General features: G+C 59.1%; 1 protein-coding gene across 1 annotated transcript in view; it reads right to left on the bottom strand.

Moving 5' to 3' along the window:
* The window catches only part of ABHD17C (abhydrolase domain containing 17C, depalmitoylase), a 48,888-nt gene extending 38,282 nt beyond the window's left edge, over positions 1-10,606 (bottom strand). Inside the window, exon 1 of the mRNA XM_060617499.3 lies at positions 9,694-10,606. Within this exon, the coding sequence (XP_060473482.1) occupies positions 9,694-10,295 (602 nt within the window). The 5' untranslated portion in view covers positions 10,296-10,606. The remainder of the gene's footprint in view (positions 1-9,693) is intronic.
* Between the last annotated feature and the right edge of the window lie 2,936 nt (positions 10,607-13,542).

Below are 13,542 nucleotides of genomic sequence, written 5' to 3'. Positions count from 1 at the left end.
GGGTGGCGGGGCCCCCCGTGGGTGCAGCCCAGGGGCGGTGGGACCCCAGGCCAGCCAGCTCCCGCTGGGCGTCAGGGACAGAGGCAGACACGGGGAAAGCCTTCATGGTGAAGTCCTGCCATCTTCGGCCCTCTCGTCATGACGTCCTTTCTGGGGTTTTCTCGAAGTTTGAGTGAGAAAAACTAATTTCATCCAATTAAATACATGACAGCACGTTCACTCAAAAAACTACTTCAGGGGCGCCCGGGTGGCTCAGTCGGTTAAGCATCTGACTCTGGATTTCGGCTCAGGTCATGAGCTTGAGGTTCACGAGATCAAGCCCCAAGTCAGGCTCAGTGCCGACAGCGCGGAGCCTGCTTGGTGTTCTCTCTCTCCCTCTCTCTCTCTCTCTCTGCCTCTCTGCACCCTCCCCCCAAAATAAATAAAACTCAAAAACTCAAAAAAAAACCCAGCAACCAGAAACAGGGAATTTGAAATATCTCTGGGTTATTTATGACAAGAGGGATAAATCAAAATACTGAAGTTAAACCGGCATATACAACTCCTGTACACAGACCTTTGCAGGCACTATAATCCTCACGACACACGGTCTGGTTCTGTCCGCGACAATCGCCAGAAATAGTGTTGGGTAAGTTGGAACTCTCACTTGATTACTAACCGTACTAGCAGAGGGCTTAGCTTGCAGTTATAATTAACGTCTGGAAACCCACTGAATACAGGCTCCCTTCGCACTCCTCCCCCAACCGAACTGCCCAGATTTCTTTTTTTTTTTTTTTAATTTTTTTAATCTTTATTTATTTTTGAGAGAGAGAGAGAAAGAGAGAGAGAGACAGAATGTGAGCAGGGGAGGGGCAGAGAGAGAGGGAGGTACAGAATCGGAAGCAGGCTCCAGGCTCCGAGCTGTCAGCACAGAGCCCGACGCGGGGCTCGAACTCACGAACCGCGAGATCGTGACCTGAGCCGAAGTCAGACGCTCAGCTCAGCTCAACCGACCGAGCCACCCAGGCGCCCCGACTTCATTTTTAACCACTGAGAAACGGAGCCGAAAGAAACAAACTAACAATCACCACGGGATTCTCTGTGCTCCTTTTTTCCCCCCAGGACAACCGAAGCAGCAGTGCGTTAAAAAGTAACCTTGCGGCCACGCTCTTCCCGGTGACTCAGCAAATCACTGATACGCGACAGTCGACTAGCAGGCTGGGGGCCGAAGCACCATGACCTGGACTTTCTGGAAACAGGTCCACCACCGTGCCGGGGTCCTCGAGCGCTCTCAAGCAAGCCAATGGTGTGAGCTCCAAGACAGAGCCTCGAAGACTCGACAGGAATCAGAGCGACGAGGCCCCGTGGGAGGGCTCGGATTTTCGAAGGAAGTGTGCGATTCGGGTCCCGCGGAAGCTCGAGGGAAAGGGAAGGCCAACTGCCCGCTGAGGTCGTCCCGTTCGTGTAGAGCCACCGGACCGCCCTGGGTGGTGGCGGGGGGCCGGCTTTCACCTTCTCCTCCTCCTCCCCACCCCTGACTCTAAGCCCCAAGAAGTCTCCGGTTCCAGCCGGAACATACACCCCGCGAGTGCGGCCTGCCAACGGCCCGGGGGAGGGAGAAGAGGAAGGGTTTGCCAAGGGACCGCAGGGTGCCGGGTTACAGGCAAAGTTGCCTCTCCTGTTCGGTCCTCCTGCGGGCACCCAGACGCCCCGGGGTGGGGGGTGGGGGGCGCTGTCGGATTCGGAACCCCAACGCACACCCCCCCCCCCCTCCCAGAGCTACGACAGGACACCCGGAGCCCAGACGAGCGCGTTCGAAGAGCCCTCCTCCTGGGCACCGAGCCCAGTAATGCCCCCGGATCCCGGCAGGCAACCGCGATCCGGAGGCAGACGACCCTCCCTCCCACGACGCATCGCCAGGAGGTCACCAGCGGCCTGACGCCACGTCACCCGCCTCACCGGGTCTCCTCGCATGGGTGCACGTCGTCTCCCGTCGGCGCGAGAAAAGGGGGGTGCAGCACAATGACAGATGCCGACAGGCCACGTGCACGTAACTTTCGAGACGGGATCTGACCGCGCTGCTCTCGTGTTGCTCACGTCTTCGTGTGCCGAGTGCATACGTGACCTCGATCGTGGGTACGCGTGCAGACGAAAGACCACCGCACACGGGGGATGGGGGGGGGAGGGCGTCTGGTGCTCTGGGGGTTTGCACCGTGCCCGCGGTCTCCCACGGACAAGGGCGGAAAAGCGTCAAACTGAGACATCTCTGCCCTTCTCTGCGTCCACACCGGCCCGGCCAGGGTTGCCCTTAGGTCTACGGAGAGCGGGGAAGGAAGCAATTTCTTTAATGGTCTTTCTGATCTGAGTGCCTGGCCTTCAGCAAGATCTGAACGTTCGGTCGGTACGGCTCTAATAACCGTATTGATGAGCGTAAACGATGAAAACGGCCCACGTGTGGCGCCCTCCCCTCTTGGAAGGCGCCATGCTAGAACACTCGCTGTTCATGCTGTTACTTTGCTATTACTGTTACTGTTACCACTGCACCTGTCATGGAGGCTCGCGCGCTGCTTGGGAAACCTGCCCGAGGCCACGCGGCTAAGGGTGGCACAAGCGGGATCCAGACTCAGGTCTGCCGGACTCCAAAGCCTCTGCCCTTAACCATAAAAGCCCCAGGGAGAGCTCAGACTCGCGAGAACATTCCTTTCCAGGTCACCCTTGAGACAACCTTGCTGCGTTACTCTGACGGAAGGAGCCAGGGATCGGTGCGGCTGTAAATCGCCTCAATGAAGACACGAATCACGAAGTCACCTCAAGCCGGGGGCCTCTGACAGGAGCCGCACACAAGCCACGCCGACACAGGCTCGCCCGTGTCTCCTGCCTCCTCTACCCACGCCCGCCCACTCTCCTCTGCCCTGGGGGCTGCTCAGAACCTAGTCCATGCCACGGGCCACTTGTCCCCAGCAGCCCGGGGGGGGGGGGGGGGGCATCAGCTGCAGGGCAGGAGGGAGGGGAGGCCCTCTTCCTACCGCCCGTCACCTACCGTGGGAGCCCACACGTGTGGTCGCAGAAAGGCAAAGGCGTCGCTGATCTACTGACCCGCTTTAAGAAGTGAATTGTGGGCTATTTTTCAAGGCCTGTGCTCTTTTGTGAGAGTGAGCCCTGTGGAGGCCGGGGCTCCGTGGAGACTGGGCCTCACCAGCCCCACAACCAGAGGGGGCGGGAGCTTGGCTGGCAGAGTCCCAGGGCCCGCTCTCTCTCTCTCTCTCTCTCTTTCTCTCTTGGAACAGGAAACCCAAGCGTGTGGCGCCTTGTTCAAGGTGACATGATGGGCCAGAAGGACAGCTGGGATCAGGACGAATCTCCCCGGCTCAAAAGGTTCTGCGCTTATCTGACTTTTGTAAATTAAATCTCTTAGACAAACCGGGAAGCCTATTTAGAACAATGCGGAAAAAGAAAGCAGTCTTCGAACAGCCGATTAGTGGCGCCCTACGTGGATCTGTGCTGAGACTCTGGATCCTGCCCACCAGGCTTCCTCTTCACCTGGAGATTTACAGCGTCCGCGCGGCGCAAGCAGAACGCAGCCAGAATTCTCGCCGCCGTTCCGAACGCCAGACTCCGAGTCTTACGCGGGATTACCGACACGGAACAGGGTGGAGAGGTCCTGCATCCGGGGAGGAGGAGAGCAGCGGGAGGGGAAGGCTTCTTCCAAGTTTATTTTTATTTATTCTGAGAGAGACAGAGAGGAGGCAGTGACGGGACAGGGAGGGAGAGAATCCCAAGCAGGCTCCACACCCGACGCAGAGCCCGACGCGGGACTCGATCCCACGAACCGTGAGGTCATGACCTGAGCTGAAATCAAGAGTCAGATGTTGAACCAACTGAGCCACCCAGGCGCCCCAAGGCTGCACCGTAAGTGACCTCAGGGTGGTATCCTGCAAATGACTTCTCCAGAAAGGCCTTTTCCGCCCTTACGGAAAGACACAAATCACGGTTTCCGGCCCGAGCCTCCAAGGGCACCCTACGTACAAACCAACACGTCTGGCCGAGAGAACACGCCCAGGACTGACTGCCCATTCGGTCGCTGGTCACGACTTCCACAAGGGGATCACCAGAGGGAAGTGAGGCCCGTGAAACAGAACCGTGGAGAATAATCGTGAATCATGGACCCAAAGCTCCGAATCCGGTTGGGCTGGAGAGAAACCGTCCCTGCCGGATGCGTGGGAAGGCGGCGTGGACGGCCGGGCGTGGAGCAGGTGTACTTGGAGGGAGAGGGGACGAGACAGCAAGGTGAGAGGCGCTGTGCAAACCCCAAAACGCACTTTTCAACGCATCTATTCTGAAGAGTCACGGTCTTCCGAGAGGGATATTCCCACACTGGCTGCCTTCAACGGCAAGCCGATACTCTGCTCCCTTTCTAGAAATACCACTGCACTTTCCCCTTAGGTCACACACCGTCCGTAACACATTCTGTTCCCCTCGTCCCCGGTCAAGCCCAGCTAGAAACCCGAAGCATCCTTCCCGAACGGCACCGTAGTATCCCCTCTGACAAAGCTTAAGAACAAAGAAGTCAGGTCCGCAATTTCCCCAGCCCGGGGAAGGGCCTGCTTTGCTGATCCCAGGGGAGACCCACCCGGAGAGGCGAAACGATACACAGCATTCACAACCAGCGGCCAGGGCTCTCGAAGGGCCCCACCACCCGAGGGCACTCACTACAGCCTTCCCGGGACCTACCAATTTCCTAATTACGGATCCTATGAATCAGAGACACAGAAGTTACAAAACAGCAACCCTTGGTTACCTATTCAAAACGCCTCTAGGGGCGCCTGGGTGGCTCAGTGGGTTGAGTCCGACTTCGGCTCAGGTCACCATCTCGCGGTCCGTGGGTTCGACCCCCGCGTTGGGCTCTGTGCTGACGGTTCGGAGCCTGGAGCCTGCTTCAGATTCTGTGTCTCCCTCTCTCTCTCTCTACCCCTCCCCTGCTCACGCTGTCTCTCTCTGTCTCAAAAATAAAACATTCACAAAATTTTTTAGAAATGCCTCGAAACTCTACCCCACCTTTCACCAAAAAAAGAAGGAGAAAAAAGCAAGCAAGAATGCGTCTGCGGTTAGGGATGCTCAAGGGGAGCGAACCCTACGGAGCCCCGCATCGACACGTGCGTTTAACGGCTAATGGTGTGTCGGCAGAGGAAGTGAGTGTGGCTGCAACGTTATCTTTCCCAATTAGCCATTTGCACGCAGTCACCAGACGTCATCTGTCTCTGTCTGCACTGGCTTTCTCTGATTGGGTCGGTGTTTCTGTCACCAAATGCCTCGCTCCGCCACAGGCTCCGCGTCGGACGAATGTTCCCACAACTTCTGTGAATGACGACGGTGAGCGCAGGTGCCCCTCCTGTTCTTCCGGATGAAGACGCTCCCGGCTGCCTCACACCCCATCCCCTGGCTTATCTGCTTGACTCACCTTCCTGAGCCCTGGGTCCCACTTCTGCACAGCCTACGACGCCGATGTCCGCGAGGACCCCCCCCCCCTGCCCCGGGGACGTGTGTCGAGGGGGCTCCTCTGTCTCCGCCCACCTGAGCCAACAGAGGAGCCACCCCCAGCTCGTTACACACCGCCTTCCAAGGAGGCCACCGGGCTTCCAGTGTCCCGTCTGCGAGTATCCCCAGGGGGTCCCGACGCGTTTCCCCAACCGCGCGTCCTCAAAACACAAACGTCACGCGTGTCCTAACCGTCAAGCCGTCGATCACGCTCAGGTCCTCACTCGTAGAAGGTTCTCACCTTCCCTCCCTGTTCCCACACCGGCTGCCGGGGGGGGGGGGGTGGGGGCTAGACAGTCACGAGTCCCCTCCCCAAAACTCCTAAGTTGAAACTGCACCCCCAAAGTCACGCTGTCAGGAGGTGGGGCCTCCGGAAGGCGGTCGGGTCACGAGCGTGGAGCCCTCTGGCGAGGTTGTGCCGCGAACGGTCCCTTGTCCCTTGAGCCGAGTGAAAATACGTAAGCCAGCAGCCTGCAACCAGGAAGAGGGTCCTCACCGGACCCCGACCACGCTGGCACCCTGATCGCAGCCCCTAGAAGCGTGAGGAACAAACCGTGAGGTCCCGAGGACCACCCAGGCTGTGGCATCTCCTCAGAGCAGCCCACGGACCGGGACGCCACGTGACTTCCTTCACGCTGTGTCCACACCCTTCCTGGATCCTGCGAACCTGCTTCTCTTCCACACCTTTGCTAGCGACGTTCAAATGCTTAAAATAATCGTCTGCCGGCCCAACAGCAACGAACACCCTGCTCGCTTCAAGTTTCCTTCCTCCGGAAGCCTTTATTCTGGAAGACTCGCCCGCCCGCCGCACGGCTCCTCACTTAGAGGCCCCGCTAACCTACCCCAGGCACGTGCGCCCTCGGTAGTGTCTACGCGGGAAGTCCCCAGCCCAGCACTGGGCAGCCCGGGACAGCGCACACGGGGGGCGGATACAGGTGAAGAAAACGCACAGACGCTTCGCCATCCCGAGGACATCCACGTCACGGACACAGCGCGTGTACGTCGTACGACCCCCTACGGTGGTACCCTTGGATGTGAAAACTTTGGAGGGAAAATTAAACCCAACTCCTTCTCCTAAGAGTCCAACCTAGGAAAAACTGAATTCACCCCATTTATCTATTTATGGGGCACCCATATGTGCCATTCACTAACCAAATATTTAAAAAAAAATTTTTTTTTAACATTTATTCATCTTTTTGAGAGACGGGGAGAGACAGTGTGAGTCGGGGAGGGGCAGAGAAAGAGAGACAGACAGACAGACAGACAGAACCTGAAGCAAGCTCCAGGCTCTGAGCCGTCAGCACAGAGCCCGACGCAGGGCGTGAACCCATAAACCATGAGATCGTGACCTGAGCTGAAGTCGCTCAACCGACTGAGCCACCCAGGCGCCCCGTCGTGAAACAAATATTTAATGTATGCCATTATTTTAAGGCATTGTGGGGCATAAGGAGGACACAGAGCTCCTGCCCTCAAGAGACTTCCAATTCGGTGGGAATACAGTTAAATGACAGGATGTGGTAAGAAAGTACGGGAAGGGCAGGGCGGGGTACCAGGTGCCCAGGGACACAAAGGGTCTCCGGATCCAATCAGGACCCGGTCAGGATGGAGCGTTCCCGGCACAGGAGGAGGGCACGCTCGCGAGGCCGGAGGCGAGCATTAGGAGGGAGAAGGGAGGCCAGCACCGGGCCGGGTACTGAGGGGAAGCAAGCGGGACGTGCACACCTGACTTACAGGCTTACAGTCCTCCTACGGGAACCCACCTGGGGCCGAAGAAGAAGCACAGAGGACGAGAGAGCCGCCGACGGGAGGCCGTGAAGGGACCGAACAGCTTCCGCATCGGGCGACTCCTAAGTTGTCAGAGTGAGACACATACACGCCCCTCTTGAGAAACCTGATAAGTAGGCCCGCATGGCATCGTGGGAAGAGCACTAAACCAGCAGCCAAGAGACTGGTCCCCTGTCCGACGGCCTTCCCTGGCCTCCGTCAGACGAGGTGGGCACAAGATCAATGTCCAGAAGTTAGGAAACAAATTCAGGGGCCAGCAACCTGCACTCTTTTCCTTGTTTGTTTGTCGCTGTTGTTTCACTATGAAACCAAATGGAAGACATTATACCGAGTACGTCGCCCATAGAAAAAAACAGGGGTTTGTGAAACACTTCGGGTGTAAACGGATACAGACAGGTACCGACGTTACCTGCGTGCGCTCGATAGAGACCTGACGTGTAGTATTTGTTACTGGGGGGCCACTGTCGAAAAGGCTTGAAAAGCCCAGGTCAAGATCATTTGTAAGTTTCTTCAACCTCTAAGACGCTCATCGTGGCCTTTAAATTCTAACCCACTTTGGGGACGCCTGGGGGGCTCGGTCGGTTAAGCGTCCGACTCTTGGTCATGATCACAGGGTTGTGAGATCAAGCCCCACATCAGGCTCTGTGCTGACAATGCGGAGCCTGCTTGGGATCCTCTCTCTCCTCTCTCTCTGTCCCTCCCTTGCTCTCTTTCTCTATAAATAAACATTAAAAAAATAAAATAAATTCTAACCCGTTTTACAGGAGTGTGAATCGATCCAGACGTGAATTGTGGCATGAAATTACATAAGTCATGGGAAAAATGTAGATCCATCACCAGATAATCCAAAACTGCATCGGACTGTTTATCCAGAAGCCGTGCCTTTAATTAAACTAAATGTGGCAAAAGTCTCCAGGAAATAACTACACGTCGCCTATGTGGTAACACGGCCACACCTGTATACTCAGGGCAAAGGGCTAGCCTTGAATCTGACGGGCTTTAGTTCTAACGCAGTTTGGCACAAGCAGGGACAGGGGCTCCTAACATCTTGATACCCAAGGGAGGACTTTAATGGTTCGTTTGTTACGGACTTCAGGCCAACCCTTATGCTTACTACCTTTACCAACGGCACACTGTAGCAAGGTATTGACTGTGTAGGACACGCTGTTTTGAAACCCCTTCTGGGAACAGGTGGCTCTCACTGTATCTACGTACGATACATTCTCCTCCGCCCAAGTCATTTTCGAAAAACTATCAGCCAAGAGAAGTCCTTCAAGACTCCAGGGGAACACGAATTAGCATCTGAAATGTTCTTCTGTCGGACAAGCTATTTTCCCAGAAAGGCAGAGGGTAATTTATGAGCATGGCAGGAACAGGAAAGGAGACAGAACTCATTCCTGTCGGCCACCTGCAGAAGCCAAGCAAAGACATTTTAGATCAAGTGCCCATCGCCATAACAGGGCCAACTGCGTGTACCCTGGGGACTCTTTCCGGGGGAGGAAACCAGGTGACATGATAAACATGATCCCAAGTATTGTCACCATCATGGCTCCGGGGTGGGTGGGGGAAAAGTCACACACACCACAGCTAGAGCACAGCGGGTGACGTGACTGGCCCACCTGCCAGACACGTGCCCACGCGGAGAACAGACCTCAAGTTCTCTGAGTGCTGTCTCACCAGAGCACCACGACCCGGGTTTGGGCCTGGTCCACCAAAGGCCCCGCCTCCATACCTACTTCCCAGTCCTTCTGTGAATGCTAACTCAAGGTCAAGTGATTCCCAAGCCCCATCCCAGAAGATTCAAGCTCATCTTGGGCTTGTTCCTGAGGCTCTGTGAGGTGCGAGGCCCCACAGGCCGCCGGCTAAGCTCCTGGCCGGGAGGCTAACTTCCCACTAACTTCCCACTCCGCCCCTCCGGCCACCTCCAGGGCTGGCCACCACCAGGGCTGCCCACACGTGGCCCCTCGGAGCACCTGACGCGGGGAAAATCTGTGGAAGCCATCCCGTGTCGCCCCCGGATGGTTCCGCGACCCCCGCGCCTGGCCCAAGGTCACTGCAGTGTGACGACCTTCGGTCCCCGGCCGCCAGCTCGCACAAACTCGGCGCGAACCAAGTTGTTCCTGCCCGGGCCCCGCGGCGCCCCCAGGCCGCCGCGGGCGGTGACCGGAGCCACGAGGGCCCCGGGCCGGCGGCACCCAGGCGTGCCTGAGGGGGCAAAGCCCCGGGGCCCGCGCTCCCGGCGGCGTCTGGGGAGCGGGAAGGCCAGGGGCGGAGGGGGCAGGCGAACCCACCCGGCCCCACCGCCCACCCCGCGCGCGGCCGGCGAGGGTGGGGACCCGGGAGAGGTGCGGGGGGGGTGGGGGGCCGGGGGACCCCCCCCCCCCGCGGGCTCACCGGGTGCGCAGCGCCTGCCAGGCGGCGTCGATGTCGGCGTACAGGTTCTTCTCGGAGGGCTTGCCCGAGCTGACGCCGTAGCCCGAGTAGTCGTAGGAGAAGATGTTGCAGTTGATGCGCGAGCCCAGGCCGATGTAGAAGCTGCACATCTGGCCCAGGTCCACGGCGTTGCCGTGCGAGAACAGCAGCGTGTAGCGGCTGGAGGGCGCGCAGCGCACGAACATGCAGCCCAGCCGGTTGTCCCGGGCGGTGCGCGAGAAGAAGACCTCGACGGCGTCCAGCTCGCGCTGCGAGTACTGCCAGTCGGCGCGCTCGCTCAGGTGCAGGCTGCAGGCGCCGGGGCCCGCGCCGTCCTCGGGCGGCGGCGGCGCGGGCTGGGCCCCGGCGGCGGCGGCGGCGGCGGCGGCGGAGGAGGAGGTGGAGGAGGAGGCCGGGGCCGGGGCGCCGGGGCCGCGCTGCTCGGGCGCCAGCACCGTGTAGGTGGGCTCGGGCGGCAGGAAGGCCAGCTTGGCGGCGATGCGGCTCGGGCAGGGCGGGCAGCAGAAGAGCCAGCACAGCTCGCCCAGCGAGAAGCCGTTCATCCTGGGGCCGGGCTCGGGCATCGGGGCGGCCGGGAGCCCGCCGGCGGCGGCGGCGGCGGCCGGGCAGGCGGGCGGGCGCGGGCGCGGGCGAGGGCGCGGGCGAGCGAGCGCGGAGGGCGGCTGCGGCCCGCCCGCCCGGCGGCAGGAGGCGGGGGCGGGAGGGGGCGGGAGGGGGCGGGGCGCGGCGCTCGGAGCCGGGGCGGGTCAGCGGCGGCCCCGCGGCCGGGACGAGGGGCGGGCGGCCGGGGCCCGCGCGCGGCACACAAAGCCGGCGGCGGCGGCGGCGGCGGCGGCGGCGGCGGCCATGGCTCCAGCGCGCCGCCCCCGCCCCCGCGCGCCCGCCGCCGCCGCCGCCGCCGCCACTTCCGGGTTACCGCGCGCCGCCCCACCCCCCACCCCCCACCGCGGGGCTCGGCACCTGGGCGGGGCTCCCCGCGACCCCTCCCTACGCGGGCGCGGGCGCGGGCACCTGCCGGGCCCGGGGAGCGCGCGCGCGTCTCCGGGATGCCCGGGCCCCGGGTCTCTGCTCGCGGGCGGCTGGGCCGCTGCCACGTGTGGAGCCCGGAAGGGGCGGCGGGCACCTGCCCGGCCCGGGGAGCGCGCGCGCGCGTCTCCGGGACGCCCCTGCTCCGGCCGATCCCACTCGGGGAGCCCTGAGGGGGCGCGGGAGCGCGCGCCCGGCTCGGTGGTCTGCCCGAGGGCGGCTGGGCCGATCCCACACGGGGAGCCCGGAGGGGGCGCGGGCACCTGCCCGGCCCGGGGAGCGCGCGCCCTTCCCCGGGACGCCCCTGTTCCCGTGTCTGCACCCGGGCAGCTGGGCGGATCCCCAGAAGGGATCGTGCAGGTGGCGCGGGCACCCTCCCGCATTGGACTGTTCCCCTCACTCCTCTCTCCCTGCTCCAAATCCAAGTTCGGGCGTGGATGGAGGTTCTTGGGAATCTACTGAAAAGAACCTTAATGGGTGGACGAGAACGGGCATGTCCCTGAGATACTCGGCCCTTGGTGTCTGTGCTCAACTGCCTCGCCCTCAGGTCTCGGCACCTTAAGGGGTGCTGCTGTTGAGGGACACAGCGGTCGGCGCCGCGTGTCCCCGTTACAGGACTGTTTCCGCATAAGTAGCAACGATGTCGCCTTCGTAGGGGCATGATTGGGCCTGCAGGCTGTTCCTGTATGGGTGAGAGTATCCGGGCCGCTCTGCACTGAGCAGGGCACCTTCCCCAGGTGGTCACTTCTGGTCCCACGGGCGGCGGATTTCCAGGTGTCCTCCACAGGGCTAGTGAGAAGTCCAAGGGTCCCAGGTGGCTAAGTGGTCTGAATCATGAAGGATTGCTTGTAATGACTGAAGTCCACTGTCATCTTGGAGTTCGCCTTTAAGTGATTTTTTTGAATTGTAACTCTCGGTGCCTGAAACCGGGCGGGCCCTCGTGCCAATTTCCCAGAACCTTCCACTCTCCCTTCTCCCTCCCGATTTGGCGGCTGAGCTGTCTTTCAGGAATGAACAGGAGATCCCCCTCCTGGACTGCCAGCACGGCAGCTAGCACGGGCCGGCCTGGACCTGTTGTTTTAACTAACAGATGCCCTGCGGAATTTAAGTTTAGCTGTGGCTTTTAAAGGAGTATTTTGAGCACCTTCTTCTGCACGAATTAGCCAGTTCACATTGCGATAACCTTCGGGACCTGCTTTTAAAAGACTACGTCTTTTTGTTTCTTTATTTAAATATATATAGGTTGTTTTAATGTTTATTTGTTTTGAGAGAGAGAGCAAGAGAGTAAGTGAAGGAGAGGCAGGGAGAGAGGGGGAGAGAGAATCTCAAGCAGGCTCCGAGCCGTCAGCGCAGATCCCCATCTGGGGCTCGAACTCACCAACCGTGAGATCATAACCTAAGCCGACATCAGGAGTCGGTCGCTTAACCGATTGAGCCAAAGACTGCTTCTTAGGGTCTCAAGCCAACGTTCACACAAACCTGAGACAGCTCAGCTTCCGGGGGTATGTAGTATTTGTTTGTGTACCGGCACCCGAAAGACTCTTTCTTCAGTAAAATAATTTTAGACGCTTTGGAACCATCCAAAACCCGAGAGAAAACCTGGTTGGCACAGCCTGTGGTCAAAACATTTCATGGCCTGTTTTTAAATTATTCACACTTGGCGGAGTTTTACCTCCAACCAGGTTCTTCGCTTCACCGGATTGGCTTCCCTTCTTTAAAAACGTTTATGACTTGGTACACTTCTGGGTGCTTTGCTTGCATACGTACTCAGTTTCCTGTATTCAGCGCTTGTGTATATTTTCGTAATGTTTTCATGCTCACAGCACCCAAGGTGTTTTTTGTACAGCAGTTCTACAAAGACAGTTCCTTCTCTGGAGTGCCTTAGAATCTAATTACAGCCTCAGGAGAAAATTCACAGCAGTTTTTCACGTGCCTTTGGAGAAGAAAAAGAAAGAGAGAGAGAGAGCAACTCCCCACGCAGGCTAAGGAGAGCATCTTGAATCCCAGCTCTGCAGTGGGGTTTCTGTGGGGAGCTCAGGTGATCGCCGCGTCTAACTCAGAATAGGAAGAGAACTTTGAGGACCGGGGTGAAGATGTGTGGCTTGCCCCTCGGTCTTTCTCAGATTCCACCGTTACCGCTCGTTTGGGCAGGAGTCGAGCAGCGGGCGGGCCACAGAAGGGCGCCGCGATGCGAGTCTCGAGGAGGTGTCCTCTGGGAGGCTGGTGGGGCAGACGGGGTCTCTGTCCTCCGTGGCCCGTAGCCGTGCTCACGTCGCCGGGAAAATTAAAAAAGCCAGACACGTCTGCGAACGTCATGTCACTCCACAAAGGGCCTGTGGAGGGCCCTGCGGTGTAATACCGGTGCACGAACAAGTACATACATCCCCCCGGGAGCTGAGCTGTCTCAGGTTTGTGTGAACGTTGGCTTGAGACCCGAAAGTTGGATGCCATAGAGCAGAGCGACCAAAGCTTTGTCGCCCCGTGCCACGAATGATAGTGGGAGGGTCTGTTCAGCACCTCGGCGCGTCCACGGCCGTCAGTGTGTCTTAAAGGCATGTTGATTGGGGGACTTTAACAGGCAACCCAGAAAGAATAAATCTTCCCCATAAATGCAAAGGGCAGAGATGACCAGCTGTTCACTTTGAGCTTGAAGAATTTCTCTGTGGCTCCTCACCATCTAGCAGAGGAAGGTCTGACTTTGAACTTGGGTTAGCGAACCTGTTTACGAGGTATTCCCCATGAGCCAGTCACAGGGTTGATCTGGGGAACGCGAAGGCAGCTGAG

Source organism: Panthera onca, chromosome B3 (assembly GCF_046562875.1).
Source record: "Panthera onca isolate mPanOnc1 chromosome B3, mPanOnc1 haplotype 2, whole genome shotgun sequence".
NCBI classification, from domain to species: domain Eukaryota; kingdom Metazoa; phylum Chordata; class Mammalia; order Carnivora; family Felidae; genus Panthera; species Panthera onca.
The sequence above is the reverse complement of the archived record's forward strand: the minus strand, read 5'-3'. Positions and strand labels throughout refer to the sequence as shown.